This window comes from Alosa alosa, chromosome 16 (genome assembly GCF_017589495.1).
Source record: "Alosa alosa isolate M-15738 ecotype Scorff River chromosome 16, AALO_Geno_1.1, whole genome shotgun sequence".
Classification (NCBI taxonomy): Eukaryota; Metazoa; Chordata; class Actinopteri; order Clupeiformes; family Clupeidae; genus Alosa; species Alosa alosa.
In genome coordinates this window covers 23,092,034-23,113,653 of record NC_063204.1, presented here as the reverse complement: position 1 = coordinate 23,113,653, position 21,620 = coordinate 23,092,034, and the positions used below count along the sequence as shown (strand labels likewise).

General features: G+C 42.5%; 4 protein-coding genes across 10 annotated transcripts in view; 3 read left to right on the top strand and 1 right to left on the bottom strand.

The window, feature by feature from the left end:
• The window catches only part of dpp6a (dipeptidyl-peptidase 6a), a 216,438-nt gene extending 206,879 nt beyond the window's left edge, over nt 1–9,559 (top strand). For all 6 annotated transcript variants that reach the window (XM_048267223.1, XM_048267222.1, XM_048267224.1 and 3 more), the window contains 7 exons: nt 426–620; nt 1,177–1,231; nt 2,470–2,569; nt 4,178–4,236; nt 4,334–4,421; nt 4,673–4,746; nt 6,192–9,559. In XM_048267223.1, the coding sequence (XP_048123180.1) occupies nt 426–620; nt 1,177–1,231; nt 2,470–2,569; nt 4,178–4,236; nt 4,334–4,421; nt 4,673–4,746; nt 6,192–6,347 (727 nt within the window). In that variant the 3' untranslated portion in view covers nt 6,348–9,559. The remainder of the gene's footprint in view (nt 1–425; nt 621–1,176; nt 1,232–2,469; nt 2,570–4,177; nt 4,237–4,333; nt 4,422–4,672; nt 4,747–6,191) is intronic.
• Nucleotides 9,552–12,934, bottom strand: LOC125310043 (threonine synthase-like 1). The gene has a single exon (XM_048267228.1). It carries the CDS (start codon nt 12,903–12,905, stop codon nt 10,845–10,847), a length of 2,061 nt encoding a protein of 686 aa, XP_048123185.1. The 5' UTR covers nt 12,906–12,934; the 3' UTR covers nt 9,552–10,844.
• Nucleotides 12,935–13,611: 677 nt separating this feature from the next.
• On the top strand, nt 13,612–16,699 carry enkur (enkurin, TRPC channel interacting protein). Its single transcript, XM_048267229.1, has 5 exons — nt 13,612–13,839; nt 14,027–14,172; nt 14,359–14,594; nt 14,772–14,918; nt 16,381–16,699. The coding sequence occupies exons 1-5, from the start codon at nt 13,760–13,762 to the stop codon at nt 16,552–16,554; spliced, it is 783 nt and encodes a 260-aa protein (XP_048123186.1). The 5' UTR covers nt 13,612–13,759; the 3' UTR covers nt 16,555–16,699.
• Nucleotides 16,700–17,833: 1,134 nt separating this feature from the next.
• The window catches only part of prtfdc1a (phosphoribosyl transferase domain containing 1a), a 37,812-nt gene continuing 34,025 nt past the window's right edge, over nt 17,834–21,620 (top strand). For both annotated transcript variants that reach the window (XM_048267231.1, XM_048267230.1), the window contains exons 1-3: nt 17,834–17,942; nt 18,214–18,320; nt 18,845–19,028. In XM_048267231.1, coding sequence (XP_048123188.1) covers nt 17,892–17,942; nt 18,214–18,320; nt 18,845–19,028 — 342 coding nt within the window. In that variant the 5' untranslated portion in view covers nt 17,834–17,891. The remainder of the gene's footprint in view (nt 17,943–18,213; nt 18,321–18,844; nt 19,029–21,620) is intronic.

Below are 21,620 nucleotides of genomic sequence, written 5' to 3'. Positions count from 1 at the left end.
TATCTCGGTGTCTCTGCGTTTACCTTCGGACTCCAGGGATCGGCTACATTTGTTCCCGTGTTCCCTCCTGCTCCACTGCATATCGCTCAGTGACACGTGCACACTGCACCACAGCGCCATGTCTCTGGAGGCCCCTGCGCACACACACACACACAGACGTACGCGCGCACACACACACATACACACACACACACACTCGTACACACACACACACACACACAGGAGCAGTGCAATTGCATTAGCGTCAGCACGATGCATAGTACACCACACAGCAGGGAGAAATGCACTGACAGGTGGTGCTCCAAACACCCCCCATAAACACACACACACACACACACACACACACACACACACACACACACACACACACACACACACACACACTGCCTGCTCTGCAGCTCTATGGTCTCTCTATCTCCCGGCAGGGATGGTACGCCGGGCGGCCAGGTGGTGTCGGAGCGCTTCCAGGTGGACTGGACCACCGCGCTGGTCAGCAGTTTCGGCGCCCTTGTGCTCCGCTTCGACGGACGCGGCAGTGGCTTCCACGGGACAGATCTGCTGCATAAGGTCCACCACAGACTGGGCCTGTACGAAGAGAAAGACCAGCTCCAGGCTCTCAGGTACAGGATGGAGGGACTTAGATAGATAGATAGATAGATAGATAGATAGATAGATAGATAGATAGATAGATTGATATATAGATAGATAGATAGATAGATAGATAGATAGATAGATAGATAGATAGATTGATATATAGATAGATAGATAGATAGAGAGATAGATCTATCCCATATGGATGGATGGATGGATAGATGGATAAATACCGTACAATGTGCATGGTCAGAGTGGATAAATACCGTACAATGTGCATGGTCAGAGTGGATAAATACCGTACAATGTGCATGGTCAGAGTGGATAAATACCGTACAATGTGCATGGTCAGAGTGGATAAATACCGTACAATGTGCATGGTCAGAGTGGATAAATACCGTACAATGTGCATGGTTCTTTAACTGCTGGTCTGGAGTGTACCCATGTTTTTTTACTTTGATGGTAAAGACTATTAAATCATGAGACCCTTACATTGAGCTGTCTTATTTATTAGCAAACTTAGAAAACAGTTGTGCCAAAAGAACATCCCATTTTAATGAGTCTCTACCAAACTTTCCTTTCCAGCATATTATCAAAGGAGCCGTACATAGACAACACCAGGATTGGAGTATTTGGACAGGTAAGGCCTGCAGACAGTCTGCATCTTACAGTGAGGATTAGACATACCTGTCTCTCTCTCTCTCTCTCTCTCTCTCTCTCTCTTTCTATCTGTCTGATCATTATCTAATAGAAAACTCATCAAAGAGGCTAGAGAGCGATAATCACAGAATACCAGCATGTGGATGTGTGCTAGCTTTTAATGCTTCACTGCTCTTAATTTAGAATTAGGCTGGTTTTTTTTTTTTTCACACCTTGATTACTTACTGCCAGCACGACTGTCCTAGATTCCAACACATAATATAACTCTCTTGTGTAAAATAGCTGCAGCTTGTGTCCATTTAGGTTTGTTCAAATAGTGATTCAATCCACTGAAACACTGCTAAGTGACCAGTTATATGTATTTACTTAACAAATGGCGACAAATATTTACTTAACAAGGTTTCTATCATCTTGTGAAATTGTATTTAATCCAGTCTAGTTTGTCATTTCCGGTGATTCATTAGGCACAGTGTTTACCATGTCTCCCCCAGCACTGTGTCTTCTGTACATAGAGGCTGCTGCAGGTTTTGCATATGTGCTAATTCCTTTGTCAGTGCAGCATACTGTTCAGCGTCTCCACACACACACACACACACACACACACACACACACACACACACACACACACACACACACACACACACACACACACACACACACACACACACACACACACACACACACACACACACACACTCGTACTCGCTGTCACACTCGTCCAGCTCTCCGCAGAACAAATCGCATCAGTGTGATGAGCGCTTTAACAGTGGCATTGTCAGGATCTCATTTCCAATGCAGTCCAACTGAATGAACTTTTAATGGGATTTTGCATTTATAGTCCCATAGTGCCTGCAGACAGGGCCTGCATGTGCATATCCTGCTGTGAACTGCTTATAAAAGCTCTCACCGTTAAAATAGTCAACCCCAAGCCCATAGGGCTTATGAAGCACAATCTAGAACGGTTCTCTCACACGATTAAGTACAGCATACCAGTGTGGAGGCACTGTTTGCTTGTGAACCTCAAGGGTTGGTTCCAGAGGAGGAGGAATCCTGAGTGTTATTTACTCCTGTGGGTATGTTGGGGGTGTTTTGAAACGGAACTGAATGTATACCGATATGGAGGAGGTATTCTGTGGTCCATTTAAAGACTGAGCGCAAAGGAATAATTACAACTGCTATACAATGTGTGTGTTTGTGTGTGTGTTGTATGTTTTGCAGGTGTATGGGGGATACATCACCAGTCTCCTTCTCAGTTCAGAGATGTCACCGCTGAAGTGTGGAGCAGCTCTATCACCCATCACTGACTTTGAGTTATATGGTACACTGAGCGGCACAAGGGCGTGTGTCTGTGTGTGTGTGTGTGTGTGTCTGTGTCTGTGTCTGTGTCTGTGTCTGTGTCTGTGTGTGTGTGTGAGAGAGAGAGATAGATAGATTTGAATCAGCAATGGTGAATACTACTCTTTGTATGCCTGTTGCCTCTTGTCATGGAGAGATGGATGGATGGACTACAAAATGGACTTAAGAGTAAACAAATAAACAGGGCTAGTGTGATGGAGTGACTTGAAAGTGTAGATAGAAGGAGAGAGAGAGAGTGAGTGATGGGAAGATGGATGGATGAACAAAGTGAGCAAATAGATGGTCAGATTGAGCTGAAGCCAACCTCTCTCTCATTTGAGATGAGTCTCCTCTAATTGTTTTAAGATCAGCCCAATGTGATACTATTTGGACACACTCGCACTCGCACTCACTCACACACACAGACACACACACACACATGGACACACACCCTGACATCTCTCTGGGCCAATGGCAATGCAGTGAGAAGGGGCAGTGTGTGTGTGAGTGAGTGAGTGTGTGTGTGTGGGGGAGAGTACACACAGAGCTAAGCAAATGGAAACATTAGAGTAATGTTACACTAAGCCATTATCCAGTGCAAGCATATTCAGGAAAGCTAAGGTCAATGGCTTGAATTACTGATCCCAGTGTTCCTTAGTAATTGCTAAGTAAGTCCTCCACAAATGTGTGCTCAAGGTTTTAAGTCACCAAAGAATAGCTTCGCTTGATGAAAACAACTGATAGCTCTTTTTTTTTATCCTTAGAAGCATTCATTATTTTAAAGATTACACAGACCTGATCACACTTTACAGAATAAACGCATAGATATACATCATAGATACTCCTCAAATGGAGGTTGTAAAATGAATGTTATTTCCATATCCGCACTACACATTCCTGTTCAGACATGCATAGCCTCACATTATCGATTTCAATCTAAGATTGATAAATAGGATGTCTCGTACATAGTAAGTCCTCGGAGACTCTGTATGTGTTTTTAAGTAACCCATATTAGTCAATGTTAATATATGCATCCAGGAAAAACACACAGACAACACACACACACACACACACACACACACACACACACACACACACACACACACACACTGGAGACAAGAGTACATAATTACACATTCACCCTGTTCATGCTGCATGTAGCTTCATTATTGCAGGTAGGGTACTGTACATGAGAATAAGCACTGACTGAGAATAAGCGACTAGAATTTGATTTATTATTGTTTTATAGGGACCATGTGTAATATATTAAAACTCATTGTTACCATTTGATACGTTGTGCTTAAGTTGGTCCAAGGCTAATTTGTATCTGTAGTCTCCTGGCCAGGCAGATAACAAATAAAACATCCACACATTAAGCAAGCTAGACAAACATAATACAAATCTCAGACAGTAATAAATCACATTCACACACACACACACCTTCAACACAATATAAATGACCAACTTAATGTGAAAAAGTGCTTAAGAGACACATGAATGCTGTATTTGTTAATAGCTCATTTGTCTTTCGTCTCATTTGTCTCTTCCTCACTCTTCTTTCAAACTCTCTCTCTCTCTCTCTCTCTCACAGCCTCTGCTTTCTCGGAGAGGTACCTGGGCTCACCCAAGCCTGACAGGAGAGCCTATGAGGTAGACTTCCCCCTCTGTGTCTTCTCTCCTTTTGCGTCTCAATACTCTCCAGGAGATTTGGGCCTTGTGTAAAGACTTCTCTCTTTGCTCTCCCCAGATGGCTAGTCTGACGGAGCGGCCCAGCTCATACAGACCGTCCCTGTTCATCGATAAAACGTTCCTCATCGTTCACCCCACAGCAGACGGTACACCCCCACCCGCCGGTGGTTTCTATAACCACATTTCACAGTACAGTGAAGGAAAATGGAGAAATATATGTGATTACTCACACTCACCAACCTCCCATCATTTTCTTTCATTTTTTCCTCACATTCCCACATTCTCTCTCCATCGCTGTCTCTGCCTCCCTTTTATTTTCTTTTTCTCTCCCTCTCTCTCCCTCTTTCTCTCTCTCTTTCTCTCTTTCTTTCTTCCACTCTCTGTCACCCACTTGCAGAAAAAGTCCACTTCCAGCACACAGCCAGATTCATCTCCCGGCTTATAAATGAGAAGGCAAACTACAGTCTACAGGTACGTTGTGAGAGCGCTGCGGCACAGCGAGCGGTGAGAGAGCTCCCTGACTGGAGACAGTGAGCAGAGCCGAGCCGAGCCGAGCGAGCCGAGCGGCACAAGCAGCACCACACCGGAATCAATTGGCTCATTTCAGCTGTGTGATGCGGGACCTTATAGTATAGCCCAGTATAGTATTGATAGATGTAGGCTTGGAAAACCACACACATTGAAAAGATGCTTTGAACTTCAGCTCTTAATTTCATGACTGTTCATAAAGTCTGTCAGGAGCGCCTGCTGTGAGTAAATATCTGTGGCGTGGTTTCGGGGGTGGACGTGGGAGGTCTGTGAGGTTTCACGGCTCTGCGGAAGCTTCTCTCTCATGTTGCGCCGCACTCGGCAGCGGTCGGCACTCGGCAGTGGAAGGATTACGGCAAACACAATGCCTTCATTTCACTTAACAAGATTACAGACGCATCGCTCAGGAACCATGCACTCACTGGGAGACTAATCCCATTATGAGACGCAACGCTACCCAATTCCCTTTTGCTGTATTCTGCTAACAGGCCCCACTTTCAAAGTGCTGGCTGTGGACTAACTCCGTCATTAATTTCTGTGTAATGTTAATTGGTGAAATGGTTCGGTGCTGGAGAAATGACAGTTCTGAGGCATTAGCCAAAAATCACAAGGGATTTTCATCGTGGATGACCTGGTGTTTGACAACTGTTTTTGACTGTTGTTTACTTTGCTGTTGCTACAACTTTTAGGTGTCTTTTTGTGTTCTTATTCTCATCTCAAGAGATCACAGTTTTCTACATTAACTCTCGCTATGGCAATGGTCTTGATCCCAAAGTTATTGCCAAAGCCTAGTGTAAAATGTTAGAAAGCCAGGACCAGACACTACATTTCTATTATGTGCTCCGTAGCCATGATCTAGATCTAGATTAAGCCTCCTAGAACATGTCAGAAGAGCAGACTTCATAAGCACAACACAACCCGTTGCCTGGAGACCAGACTAATCTGAAAAACTTGCTCTGGCGGATTCGTCTGGACACTCTCCTATTATCAACAAATTCCCAGGAACCAGTCACAACAAGACAACCAGTATAAAACAGCAGGACATGTATTTTCTTTTAAATTGAGTTTGAAATTGAGTGAACAATTGCATTTAAAACCTTTGTTACAAGAATGATATGTGTGCTGTATTTCTGAAAAGATTTTGTTTGAATGCAATGTACCAACTTAAGTTGGTTTCACTGCTGGTTACAGCCCTTACAGGAAACTGTGAACTGAGATGGTCCAGACTAATTCTCTGTTGAGTATTGGCTTGGTGTCTACCAGGTTGGTGATTTCTAGCATCTGGTCACCTATTCAAACTCCGAAATGTCCAAGCCTGTTCCCTCTCACCTGCTGTTTTAACCCTTATGCATATAATCTGAAAGCTCTGCCGTCCTCTGTGCCTACAGATCTACCCAGACGAAGGCCACTACATCCACAACGAGGCCACACGGCAACACCTTAGCCAGTCGCTCGTGAACTTCTTCGAGGAGTGCTTCCGGCTACCTGAGAAGCTCTTCGAGGAGGAGGAGGAGCTGGAGGAGGAGAGCGAGGAGGAGGGTTAGTCTGCTGCCGCTGACCTCCCATCTATGACCTCTGACCACCCCACCCCTCCACTCCCCTCCCTCCCTACCTCCCCATCCAAACCCAAGCACAAGAGCCAGCCCGCCAGTTATATGTATTATGCAACGCCACTGGATCTTCAAGTCTCATCCTTGTTCTTTTGGAATTGACACCTTGTCCACTTTGATTTTCACCCACTCTTATCTCCACACTCACTGAAATGACACCTGAAGCTGCCCCTGACACCGCCCCCACCCCCCCCACCACCACCTCGCTTCTACAGTTGCTACAGTCACGGCACCCCGATCCTCCATGTTGTTCTACCCCCAGCTCATTCCTCAGTGAATAACTAGCGGCTTCCTATGACGGCAGTGGCAGCAGCATCATCTCTCCTTCCCCTTTCCTTGGAAACGATCTAAACTCAAGACAATGGCCACCTTGGTTAGGTGAGGTGTGGCATCTGGCTGGGTCACAACAGGCAGCTTTACAGCCCAGCGGAAGGAAAGCTTGCCCCTTTTTTTTTCGGGGAAAAATGGGGCAGTCTCTGAACAGGTTCCAGCTCCGATGAACATATCCACCTTTGCCCCCTCCCCAACCAGACACTGTTGGAGGATCTTCTGGGTCTGACTCGCCCACCAGAGCGCGCCCACGGACAGCAGGGAACAAAGGACTTCATAGCAAATGGAGTTTCCATACGGAATGTTCCGATTCGGAGAAGGGTTACAGAGATATCAAGAAACTCAAGATATTTGTAGAAATCACAATGGTGCAATTGCATAACCCCAAGGGATGGAATGTGGAGTATTTGTTGGAACAAGATGATTGGTAAAGATCTGGGGAGGAGTAACAGGTTGTCACTGAGAAACTGATGGTGTTGGAGAAGTGGTTGCAGGCTGAAATGGTTTGCCTGAGAATTTAGGAGACTGTACATTCTTCGTTGTTGATTAATGTTGATTTTTTTGTGGAGGGTTTGTATGGTTGAAGGCGAATCTAGAAGTAATGGCTTTTTGGGAGAAAGTCAGATTAATACTCCTGGCAAATTGTGATATATAGAGGTAGATATGTTTGTTTTGGTAATCAAACAGAGAGATATGTATAAAGGGATAATTGTATTGACTGATTGGAATGATTTATTGCAGAGGTCAGGGAGGGGTTCTTTTGGAGAAGAATTGAACCCGTTTTAGCAGCAAATTTTGAACGGTTTGAGAAAATTTCAGGAACAGGCATTGGAAAGGATTTTGTGCAGAATGTGTATGTGTGTGTATCACCTACAATATTAACCCAACATCATGAGGACCTTTACGTATTTGACTGTGCTTGTGTCTGTGGTTCCTACATTAAGATACACATGGGAGACACACATGGGTGGTCGTTAAGCTGTTTTTCTGTGCTCAACTTTGTCTCAATCTTGGAAACATTTTTGTGTAGCCTCAAGTGTGTATTTTAAAAGCTGTTGATTCATGTGTATGTGTAAGTGAATCGGGGGGGGAAGGGTCACCGAAACACGTAAAAGGAAAACAATGAAAAAAGGGAAGTGATGTCAGAAAAGTGTGTTACCGAACCACACAGACCATGACGGTTCCAGACGACTGTTGTTCTGGTTTCATTTTTGTTTATAATAGTGGATTGTTTTGTTTTGTCTGGTTTGGTATTAATTCAGTGCTCCAGGAAAAGAAGCATTCTTTAAACTAGTTTTAGTCACTGTGCCTTACTTCATATCTAAAGAGTACCGCACTGAATAACTCCTTTTAAAATATTCATTTAGGATGCAAGATATGACCACAACCTATGGAGGGAAAACAAGACTAGATTTATTAACCAGCTCGAGGAATACCCTATGTTGTCACAAACATGTAGTTACGCATTATGATAAACAAAAAATACTCTCATAGGTCTACACACTATATTGTCTCCATTCACCAAAATTGTCATAGATGCATGTTCAACAATCGTGTTATTTAAAAAAGATACTGATAACTTGTGCCATGCCAGTGACCATATCAGGTGTGTTTTAACGGGTTCCAGTGGTTTCCTGAAGTGTGGCTTCAGATTCTTTTCTTTTGTCATTTAACCTTACCTCAAGTTTTCCATCCAGACAGACAAATGTGTGAGTACAAGACACTTTAGAAATGTTGTTTTGACAAGTCCAAAAAAAAAAACTACATGATTTTGAAAGGGATTTTAATGTCTACCACTGTGCAGAAGTCGGAAATTATATACTTTGATGCTGAGAGGGAGAAAGAACATCAAAGTCATCAGAGGATAGATCATTTTTGGTCAAATGAATGCTTCATTCTCTGTGTCTCATATTTTTTAAAGATTTATTTGATCTATTTATATAAAATATCAATCATTCAGTATTTGAATAAATCAATTCTGATAAGTATACGTTTACATGGATGATGTTTATTATTATTATTATTATTTATTTTCAGGGCCATGTATTCAGATACTACAAAAGTAATGTATGGGGTCCACAAGGCATAGGCACTTACATCTACAGTACTGGTCATTTATGTACACTTGTTTCGGTTGTGTATTCTTGATACAGTACATTACCGGCCAATCCCTCAGAATCACAAATACCACTGACCATCTGAAACTTTTACACAAAACTGTATGATGTACAAAGAGTTTGCTATTGTAACTTTCCATTGTGTGAACGCTGTTGAGGCACATGTTCTTTTGTTCTTTTTTTCATTTATGGATCTCTTTGAATGCTGTTGCGGTCATTGTGCATGTTGGCAGACCATTTGCGACCAGAAAACTAGAAATAGTAGCATTCCTGCATAGTATTATTTGACCGCTTGAATGTCCCCTCACAGATTGGCACTTCATCTTTGGTAGTATTGTGGTTGAGAGCGCAGAGTCTCGTCCTGGCTTGATGTATAAATGTGACTCCAATATCATTTTAGTCTCTTAATACCTGAGTGTTACCTGTACATAAAGCATTTTGAACATTATAATATTTTTGTTCTCCTGTTTCGTGGGTATCTGGGGGCAATGAAGTCAGCCATGTTTGTTATGAACTTTACTATGCTGGAAGATGAAAAATAAAATCCACGGGACCATTACCAGAGATGGAGGCATATTGGTTTAATTCTAAGAAACAAAGGGACTTTTATTTGGTTAAAGAAACCTTTACATGTTACAAACAAGAGGAAGTGTGGTATTGAGGAAAATGTCCAAATAAAGGTTATTTTATCATCCTAAACTTGTGTTTTTTTATTTGCTGGTGTCACTCATCAACTGCTTTATATCTTGTTTGGTTATACTTAGTAATTAGTCTTTATTGTCTGGATTATTAATCGCAAACATTTTGGTACTGCAACTAAATGTAAAGCATGGGTGGTTTGTTCACTTCATCAGCTTTAAAAATATTTTGTTTCCAACAACAATGGTTAGGCATCATATTCACAATCTTTGGAGATTTGTTGTTGATGAATAACCAATGTATTATATACAATTAAATCATACAAAAATTTAAATTTTATACTGACATCCACAAAAAGACCACATTAAACATTATTTATCAAATTTCAGTCAATAATATGATTCACAATTCAATGAATCGTTTGTGAAGGATGCTATTAACAGTGATAAACTAAGATACACTTCCACTTCCATCTGCCCCGCTTATGCCATCAAACCATGCTCTGCAGCATCTTTTGATGGTACACTACTGCCATCTACTGGTTCATTTAAAAACAAACTTGCACGGGGACAAAGGTTGACTTCCATAGTTAACTTAGTAGGACTGTCATCTGGGGTAGTTCTGGGGAAATTCTGAACAAAAAAACTTTCCTAGTGACTGTAAGAGCTCTACAAAAAATCCTATCCAGCTTCCATGCACTTTTATTTCGGTTAGTGTCCTTTCATTTTATGAAGATGGATTCCTCCATTTCACATGTTTAGTTCTTTCCTGCTTTTAGCACACCTTCTTCCCCACAGAGGATGACCTCAGTGCACCAGTTGCATGGCAAGAAAGTAAGGGGTTCTATTTTTAGCTACCATGTGGGAATAGTGATTCTGATTCACAAATAAACAGTAATTCTGAGGCACTCTGTGATTCTGATTCACAAACAAACAGTAATTCTGAGTGATTCGGATTCACTTCACATTACAACCTTCATTATCATAGCATTCAGTGTCATTTTATAACCCACATTCCCAGTTATATTTCAAAAGTATGGGCATACTGCCATCTGGTGTGCAGATTTGATTATGGACACTATTAGTATATAAGTTCTAGGGCAATTCCATGGAAAATTACATTTTTTGTAACATCCATAACGCCAATAAAATGTGATGGTATGATATGATGTGAGTGATTACATGAAATCTGAGCATTTGCTATTTTTGGCTGAAGAATGTAAATGAGAATAGTTGCACAAACAATGAATGTTATCATTCACATCATATAAATGTCAAGGCATTTCACTGCCGTTATGGATGTGACAAAAAGTCCATTTTCCATGGAATTGCCCTCTACCAAATGCTTATTGAACATTCAGAAATGAATCTCGTATCATGGCCTCCACCTCCTCTGTCAGCGCATGGAAGTCAGCCTGGCACACTCTGTGAGGCTGGCTCCTATTTTCTCTCAGGCACTGGAGCAGGGCACTGTGCATCTGGGGCACGGTCCCAGGTGAGCTGAACCCCTGCAGCTGGTCCAGGGGCTCTGTGGGGATGCTCTCCCGCTGAAGAGCCCTCAGCACTGCCGGAGCAAATTTGCCGTAATGAGCAGTGGAGCAAATGACCACGGGGGTGGACTGATCCTGAAGCCGGTCAGCTACTGTCTTAGCCACAGCAGTGTGCGTGTCCATGACATAGCCCGTCTGGGAATACACATGCCGGATGGTGGCTAGGCACTCCTCCTCAGAGCACCAGCCAGCCCAGACATCTTGATTTATCTTGTGCAGTAGCTCCGCAGACAGCTCAAAGTACTGCCGCTTCTCCAGGCAGGTGTATAGATCTCTCACCAGGCCACTGTCCCCATCTGAGATGTGATGGACGAACCTCTCCAGGTTGGAGGACTTCAGAATGTCGATGGCCGGCGAGTGGGAGAGCATCAGTTTTCGGCCTCTGAGGTCGTACCGCCCCGTGTTGATGAAGTCTGCCACAACAGAGTTGAGATTGGAGGCACAGATGACCTTCCTGATGGGGACACCCATTTGCTTGGCGTACAGGGCTGACATGGCATTGCCAAAGTTCCCTGTGGGAATGCACACGTCGACGGGGTCCCCAAACGCCACCACGCCGTCCCGGAGCAGGTCTAGGTAGGCGGAGGCGTGGTACACCACCTGCGGTAGCAGCCGGGCCCAGTTGATAGAGTTCGCTGTGCTCAGGACCGTGGCGTACTCTACCGCCAGGTGCCCCGCCACACCAGCATCCCCAAACATCCTCTTTATGGCCCTCTGGCAGAAGTCGAAGTCCGACACAACGCTGACCGCCCTGGCATTGCCCTCCCTGATGCCGGTCATCTGCAGCTTCTGGATCTCGCTCACACCATGCTCGGGGAAGAAGACCAGCACACCAACCCTGTGGCGGGCGTTGGCATCCAGGCCGCCGAAGCCACTGAGCACAGCACTGCCGGTGTCGCCGGACGTGGCCACCAGGATGAGGTAGTTGCACATCTGGGGCAGGCAGTGGGCAAAAAGTTGGGGCATGAGCTGCAGGGCTAGGTCCTTGAATGAGGCTGTGGGGCCGTGAAACAGCTCCAGCACGTACTGGTTGCGCACCAGGTGCCTGACCGGAGCGATGGCCTCGCTGGAGAAGTTGGTGCCGTAAGCACGCCGAACCATTTGTCCGAGTTCCAGGGGGGACACGTCTGTCGGATGAATGCACTGCTCTAAGATGGCACAGGCTCTCTGGGGGTAAGACATCTTAGCCAGGCGCTTCCATTCCTGGGGTTCCAACTTGGGGAAGCCCCCCTTGGGCACATAAAGCCCCCCATTGGGAGCGAGTCCCTCCACAACAACATCACTAAAGAACTTGGGCTCAACCTCTGATCCACCCACACCTGTCACACTGCTCCGGGTTGAGATAAACGTCTCTGAATCAGAGTCGTCGTACCTGTTCAGAGCTCTGAGCACTTTCTCAGTCACCTCCTCTATGGTATCCCCTTTCCCACAGAACACCCTAATGTCCAACCATCTCTCATAAAAAGGTTTCCTGTACATTAGTATGTCAGTCATGGGTGTACCGGCTTCCTGGCCCACAATTCTGTTCACTTTCATTCTGGTGAGCCTCTGAATGATGTCGTCTGTGTCTACATCCAGGTAGACCACTAGCCCGTTCTTCTTGAGATGCTGCATTGCAGCTGAGTGGAGTGGGTTGGAGCCAGTCAGTGAGATCACACTCCTGGAGGCAGAGAAGTCTGACACGGTCTGACCCTCTTCCTCCAGGAACCGCTCCCCACCCACCTGATAAAGTTTCTTTGCCACAGGCATGAGCCATGCTTTCTCTAGGACGTCATCGTCAATGTCGATAGCAGGCATACCTAGTCTTTTGGAAAGCATCCGGCCGACAGAGGTCTTCCCTGCTCCCGGCGGACCCATTATGATAATGTTCCTCTCTGATGGTTGAGCAGTACATGTGGCCAGCCATGCTGTTTTGTACAGACATCGGTAACTTGTGAGTGACTGACCTATGCAACATTTTGCAACATTCTGTCGTTTGGCAACATTCAGGAGCCCTTGAAATATGCTGATTCTCTGGATTGCTATCATTTCTATGTTTCACCCGACAAAGAAAACAAGCAACGTGGAGGACAACGTTCAATGAACACTTCAGGTAGTTCGCTGCTAATGTTAACGGTTAAGCTGCGATATACAGGAGGCAATGGGGATGATCAGCCGTAACAACAATGTGTTAACTTTCACTGCATTTCTCCAATCTATGTCGCGTTGTTGTTTAGTTAACTAACATTAACTAACGTTACCGCCACTGTATAATTTTGTCAGTAGCCTAGGCTACGCTGCCTCAATGTGTCGGTCCAGGTCGGTCTCATGTCAAACCATAGACTGTGTCAAACACTCGTGACGTAGGCTACTACGGGAAGAAAAAAGGACCAAAATTAGTGTTCGTTTCTTATTTTCAGTCAGATAATGCATCAAAAACAAACAAAAAAACGAACTGCCGGTTTTAGACCGGAACATTATAGTCGGTATCTACCACAAATTGATGAAAATGTAGCATAGAAAGTTACATCAAAGATTGTCTAGTTAGTTTATCAACCGTCTTTGGTTACATTGTTACAATCTTTTTCCGTTGCCGAGCAACAGTTGCTTGGGAACTGCTGTCAAACAAAACATTCTTGGTGAACCTGAACCGAATCTTCATGTAACTTAGCTAAAGGCTTTTTTTACTTAGTTTACTGCGCCTTTTGGACGGTAATTTGTAAACAAGCAGCATGGCAGGTACTATGTACCCACCGGAAAGCATATACAACCTCATTCCGAGAGAGGAGGTTAAATTTGAGAAACCACCCAGGTATGTGATCTGTGTTACATTTTGTCAAGACCACGTTATCACAGTTAGCTTTTGATGGTTAGCTCTAGCTGGTTATGAACAACGGCTGGCTGGTATGTCTTGCTTTTCCCACATATTTTGTATGTTGTCTACAACATGACTTTAAATTTATGTTGCATAATTGCATTTAACTTTTTTAATCCCGAAGGTATATGTCAAGGTTCAGAGAACAAGTAAAGCTTGAGAAACAGACAAACAAAGCACCAAACAAGACCATGGGTCCTGCTAAGGTAGAGGTGCCTTCTCCTGAGAAATACCTCCATAAACACTCTAAAGAGGTCAAAAGTACTGCAAGTAAGCATATAGGTTCATACTCTAGTGTCTTCATCAAACTCATAGACTGCTCCTAGTTGCATCTAGGATGGCTCCCAAAATTATTTTAATTGTCAAAGGGGAGCCAGAAGAGGTTTGGAACCACTGATACATGTTTAGCCTATTTGTCATATGTTAGCTACAACCATTTCTGTTTGATTTCCTCAGAAAAATGTTTTTTTGACTCGGTTGATGAGTTTAAACCACGGAAACCCAGAGTTCCACCAAAGTCTGACAAGCCTCTTATGGGCATCCACACAAAAAAGGACTTTGTGAAAACGAATGCTATTGAGAGCATCATGGCTGTGCCTCGGAAACCACAGCCCATCTATGTTGATACCAAAAAGGGGGATAAGCACCTGATGGAGAAATCTGGCCTTGTCCCTAAGTATCTGAAGAAAAAGGTGTGTTCACTCAGATTATCTTTTGATTCTGCACCATATGTGTACTGATTGGTAACTCGGAACCTTTGTTCACTGACCGCCATAAATGTCTTTTTACTCTATTCATAAAATAAGTTGTTGTCACTGGATTAGCCTAAGGCTTCAGATCACAATTAAAAAGAAACACCTTCTGTCCAGGACTATGGGCAAACCCCAGAATACCTGCTGCAGAGGCAAGAGGAGGTGAAGAGGGCCCAGGAAGAGTATGACAAATACGTCCAGGAGTGCATGAAACAGGGAGCCATGAAGCAGCTCTCAGGTGAAGAGCGGAAGAGCATTCTGGAGGTAAACTTTGAATGCCAAAGACCTACTGGCTGACGGTGATTGGTTTGTCAATCTAATTGTTCTTTTTTTGTGTCCACCCATCAATTACATTGTATTCCTGAAAATTAAATTAAGATTGAATGCATATTGAATTATAGGTAAGGGTTAGATAAAAGGCATTTAGCAGATGCTTTTATCCAACTTAAAAAGAAGATTTCTCTCTCTTTCTCTCTCTTCCTCTCTCTTTCCATCTGGCTCTTACCATGAGACTTACTTTCCTCTATCTTTTTAATATATTCATTAACAGAATAAGAGTTGAATATAAGAGATATATCGTCATTGACAAAAATGTACTCAAGCCTATGAGAAATGGCACCAACCTAATCATCAGACTAATCATCTAATTAACCCATGATCATATCTCTCTCCCATCCCCACCTAAAACTAAGCAGAAAATTGTAAAATGTGTTTAGTGTTAGGCTACTTTCACAATCCTGTGTTCTACAAGACATCTCCTTATTTATAGGTCAACTATACTTTGATGTAAATCACCTTCCATTACTTCCAAATGAATTGTTTTATCTTTCCATTACATGTTCTGTGGCTTGTCTAGATGGTTCCCTACTATAAAAAATGACACATGCTGCATTGAAGCTGCATAATTCATGAAGATCTTCAACTCTTCAGCCTAATGTAGTCCTTATATCTGTATACAAAATTGAGCCGTATGCAACAGTGAGCTTCACACAGACCATTGCTATGTTCTATCAGCAGATTGACTTGGTTATGTTTATTTAGCAGATGCTTTTAGGGATGCACTAATGTTTCGGCCAACATCGGTAACAGCCAATATCGGCCTTGTTTACTGACATCGGCTATTGGCAAATTTATATGACATTTACCGATGGCAGTGGCTGATGTTTATCTGTTATGCTGCATCAATTCAATAGTGTGCTATGAAGGCCTGAATGACTTGAAAATGGTTCAGTTATGTTTTTATAAATATTTTTCTTTTCACTCTACTAAAGGGTATAATTAACAACAAAAACAAAGTAAACAAACAAAGAAAAAGATATCGGCATTGGTTATCCTCCAGATTGTTATTTTATATACATCAGTATCAGCCCAAAAATGTCTCAATCAGTGCATCCCTAGGTGCTTTTATCAAAAGCTACCTAAAGCATTGAATGGCAGTCAACTGTAGTTCAGAGTGATGGATTTGAATTTAATTTTACCAGCTACAGGAAGCCAATGATGAGTAACTAGTAGAGGTGTTTCATGTGTATGATTGACAATTCTGATTCATACGGAGTCATTCAGTGACACTCCCTTTTGCCAAACCCCTCACACACACACACACTCACACACACAACCAATACCCAGAAATGCATGGTTTGTCCTGGTTTTTGATCGGATACTTCATCACTGCTGGTGTGTTTTATATTGAGAGTCCTCAGTGCTCATTTCTATTGACCTCATATAGGGTCTGAAGAGGAACTGGGATGATCTGCATCATCAGTACCAGGGCCTGTCCGTCATCACTGACACCACTCCCAAGAAGTACCGCAAGGAGCGCCTTGAGCTGGAGATGAAGCATCTAGAGCGAGACATCGATCTCATCGAGCGCTACAAGACCATTTACATCGCCAGCAACTAGCCCAAGAGACACTGGAGATTGACCAGGAGGAACCAGTAGGACTAAATAAGAGGGTTACTGCCACTGAACTTGGAATACTTTTTGTCATTATTGTCACCGTTTCATTTTGTTCCAAATAAAAGAATGACAAGTCTTTGCAATAACACAAAGTGTGTGTAAACCCAATTTAATTTCCTTCAGACTTGATAGATAACTCATAAGTCAACAGTTCAAGTATTACCTGTCACATGTTTAAAAAATCCAGTGATTTATATTGATGTCTGTTTGTAACGTGTCCAAACCCATTATTAGTGTGGAGGAGGATGGGTCCAGGACACCAGACAACACTGTTCTGGAGGTGTTGTGGACTTAATTCAACAAAACACAGATGAAGGAAGGTGCCTGCTTGCTAACGCCAGTGAAATGCCCACAAAGGTCACTCTGTTAGTGACATGTTTTTTTTTTTTATTCTGTTTTGGTTTTAGTTAGCAAATTTGCTAACAGGTTCATCTGAGTTCACCCAGGCTACTGATATTGTTCTACAGCAATATGTCTAATGATGGTATCAATAGTAAAGGTGAATATGTTGACCATGATTTGCCATGAAGTTAAAATTCTAAATGCCTCATCCACTTTCCTTAGTAGAGCCTATGCGAACTAGGCTACAAATGGTCATGTGAAATGTTTTGGGTAGAGACGTGCCAGCACACAATGCCCCAGGCTGGACATTTACTTCATCCCTGAACGGACTAAACTATTTCCATTCATGCTTTCGTGTATGTGTCTTTTCATCCAAGAAGATTTTCATTGGCTGAAAAAGATGCACCCCCTGTCTAATAACTTCAGCATGACTCTGGCCCATGCTGTTCATTAACTCTAAATAGCCTAAGTAGATGCAACCCTCTTCTGCAATTTCAGTCTCCTGCTAGACCATCTTATAATGGCAGAATAGAATTTCAAATATGGGATGTTTATACAATAAAGACATGGCATATAAAATGTCTATAAGACATAGACATAAAACAAAACAAATCTATTAAATGTGAAATCCTGGATGAAATTTGAGTACTTTATTATTCAGTAAAAAAAAGTCTGACAGGTTGTAATAGGTAGCCTACAAGGTAGGTACTGAGATTTTAAATAAATTTGACAGACTGCAGGTAAAGTGACAACATTGTCTTTCAAATGTACCCAGTGATGGGAAAACAACTGGTGAAGATTTTTACACAGGATATGGATAAATTACTGACTCTTGCTCCTCCTCCTTGTCAGTGCATTCTCAAGTGCTGATCAAGTTCACTCTCCGTAGGCTGTTATCTAGCTGGTTTCCCAGGATCTCTGTTAATCGAGGATTCAATATGTCAGACTTCAAAATGATCCGGAGTCCTAAAACAGACCAGGGGATTGTGGTAAACTTTCAAATTTGATGAAAACTGTTCTGGTGAACGATATTAGTGATGGAAGATGAAGCTACACCAGCTATATACGATTGACTTAAAGTTGCTTAATGATATTGGACGAGCCGACGTTGTTTCGCTAGTTCTTCCTTCCTAATTCCTAGCCATTGACGCTTTAATGGACTTCGTTCAAACATTCTGAAATTACGGTCTACGAAATACTATCTTGTCAATAGCTTATTACAGTGAATTATATTTAAACTGTGTTTCATTTGTGGTGTAGCTTGAAGATGAGTGGCCAGGCTACGACCTAAACCTTTTCACTTACCCTGAACATTACCACGGAGACTTGGAGAACATCTACATTCCGCACGGTGTCATCATGGACAGGTAGGTTTCAGCTGGAGCCGCGCTACATTTTCCTGCCAAATCCATACAACACGCACGAACGCACACAAACGCACACACTTACATACACAAACAAACAAATGCACGCATACACATAAGCACAAACGCACGCACATGCGTACAAAACAGATAGAATGAAACCCTTTATCAATTTTCACAATGTATCCCTTTTGCCAATTTATCAGTGATGTGTTGTGTGTGGACAGCCTTGCTATATGCAATAGTCGGATGCCTCCTTCAGTAGGCCAAACACATCCCACACATTAAGTTCCCCTCCACTGTGTTTATTTTGATCTCCACTGGATGAAATGATGAAATGTCAGTTTTTCTCTGTAATCTTGAAAATGCATTGCATGTCTTAGCTGAAAAGAAAATACATTATTCCAGGTGATGATTTGATTCTCTCTCTCTCTCTCTCTCACACACACACACACACACACACACAAACACACACACACAGCACAACACAGGATATTAAATCTGTCGTGTTAAATTTATCTCCGCAGGACTGAGTGCCTGGCCAGACTAGTGGTGGACGACACAGATGACAACTACATGGTGGTGCTGTGCGTCCTCAAAGGGGGCTACAAGTTCTGCGCTGACCTGGTGGAGTGCATCAAAGCAGTGAGCCACAACACCCCCAAACACATGACCGTCCGAGTGGAGTTCATCCGCCTCAAGAGCTACCTGGTGAGTGGACAGCTAAGACTGGGTGTCATGGAAGGCCCAAAAAATGGTCTCTAATCAGTGTTGGGAGTAACAAGTCATTCCACCGAATCGGTGCCTTTTGCGTCCCACAACATATAATCAGTTCTAAAGTTGCTTTAACAACAAATACATGTGTAATTTTAAAAAAATAATGTTACTATAGATCATATGCATAAATATAAGACCAAGTAAACCCAATAAAATACAAGTTAAAATGATTAAAATCACATAAATATTTGCTATGGGTAAGGATTTTGGTTGATTTTGGCTTGTCCCACGCTATGTTTTTTCTTTTTCAACAGCACTTCTCAGTTGTAAAATGTTGGTAAAATGATACAATTTTCACAGTTTTATATTGTCTTAAGTGTAATCTCATTGTTAAGCAATGATTTTGACATAAATAGATATGTTTTCTTAGAAAATATAAGTCAGTAGTTATTATCATGAACTATCTGTCAAAATAAGCCCCGCCCCCTGAAACGTCATAGCTCACGTCATAACCACGCCTCCTTTTTATGCAAATTAGCCATGTGGTTGTCACCACATGTTGTTTGTTATTGTTATTGTTTTGTGAGTCATGTGACAGTCATGTGACTGGTGTCAAACCCCTGGGCAGCCATATTGGATGTAAAGTCATGTGACAGTCATGTGTCTGGTGTCAAACAATGCCACGCCCCCTTGGCATCCATATTGGATGTAGTGTCATGTGACAGTCATGTGACTGGTGTCAAACCCCTGGGCGGCCATATTGGCCCCCAAACCCCCATGTGTGTTTTGTGGATAATGGGGAATCAGATAAACTTTGTAAGAGTTGTATATGTTTAGTGGTAAATGGGGATAGATATAAAGTGTGCTGCTAGCCCAGAGGAAAGAAAATGTTAAAATGAGAGCTCCTCTCTTTCTCAGTTGTTTCTCCTAGACAATAATGAGATCACAGTGATATAAAAATGAGATTATTGCTTTTGTCTCCCGCTTCTCAGGTTTGTCTCTGGAGCAAAAGAGTTAAGTTATCTCAGTGTAGACTCCTTTTAATATACAAATGAGATCTCATCAATATTTTAAATAATGCTCAGTGTTGTCTAATTTATACATCTCATATTTTACTCAGGCTGATCCACCAGAGAGCTCTCTCTGTAAACTCATGCAATTCTCATTTCAGATAATTTTGGTAAATCTCAGATTAGGCTCCATCAGTTCTGTAAAAGAGATCTCTTCACAAGCTTGAACCGTTCTCATTCTAGTCATCTCAGTTTAGTCCTTTTTTGATTTACAAAAGAGATCTCAGCAAAGGCTTATACAATACTCAGACTTGCTCAATTTATATATCTCATATTTTACTCAGGCTTATCCATCAGAGAGCTCTCTAAGTGAACTAATGTAATGCTCATCCAGAACTATTTGTTTTATAAATTAGTCTGATCTGTAAGAGCGCTAGCTGTTGTACAACAATTCTCAAATGATTTTCATTGGCTTATTTGTTTTAATTGCACATATTTTCAAGTTCACATTTGCAAACAGTAGGCCTAACCATGTGATGTGACCACCACACATGACGATGCTCTGACAGACCTCTGAAGTTCGCCTACAAAAAAAGCTACCATCTATGCCCATATAAGGAGATCACCTGTTAAATTCTCGGCAAGAGGGAGACTAATTTAAATCGGAGACGCAGATTTTTCCCATTTTCCTGAACACACTTTTGTCTTCAACCTTCGGTAGAGTAGATATTATAATCAATGGTACGTGAAGAAGGCACAATTTGATTTTTGCTACCCCAGAGCTAACTTGCGACTTGTTAGCAAGTTAGAGAAATCAAGTTAGACTCCAGAGGTCTATGATGGTCGGACGTGACAAACTTGCGTGCTGAAGACTCCTACCAGAAAATGCAGTCTAGATTTGGCGCCCAGTGAAACCAAGTGAAACGGTGTGTGGGTATGAAGGATTGTGCAGAACTTGCCACCACGAAAACTCAGAGAAGGTACATTAACATTTTGGTAATTTGCTAACGTTCTTGCATATTTTTAGACTCAATATATCATTGAACAACCTGACGAAGCAGCACAGAAAGTTAGCTAGCTAGTTAATGTTAGCTACTTGTAAGTTACATCACTGGCTGTGCCGCTTGTATATAAAGCTAACGTTAGACAATTTAACGTTGCTAGCTTACTTTGCCTTATACAGCTTTAGTCTGTATGTTTTGAATGGTGTTAAGCCATGCTGTAGCCAAAATGCACGGAATTTTAAAATGTCTTTGGGATGTCAGTCAAGATGACGAAGCTAACGTTATTGCCACTGGTTTAAACTGGTTCCAGCTCAATTCCACTGAAAAGAGGCCGGCAGCTCTGGAAGACTACGCTAGACCATCAGATCAAATTGCTGAACAAACAGCGTACCAAAATGGTAAGTATATTTTTCCCCACAATATGTTCTCACTTTTGTTTAACCTGCTATAAATTACAGCATATTGTAACAGGAGTGAAAGGGCATTCTTGTAACCCAGGTAAACTAGGAAGTAGCGTTGCTGCGGTCGAGGGATCGTGAAATAGGCAAGTCAGCATCTGCAGTCATGAATAA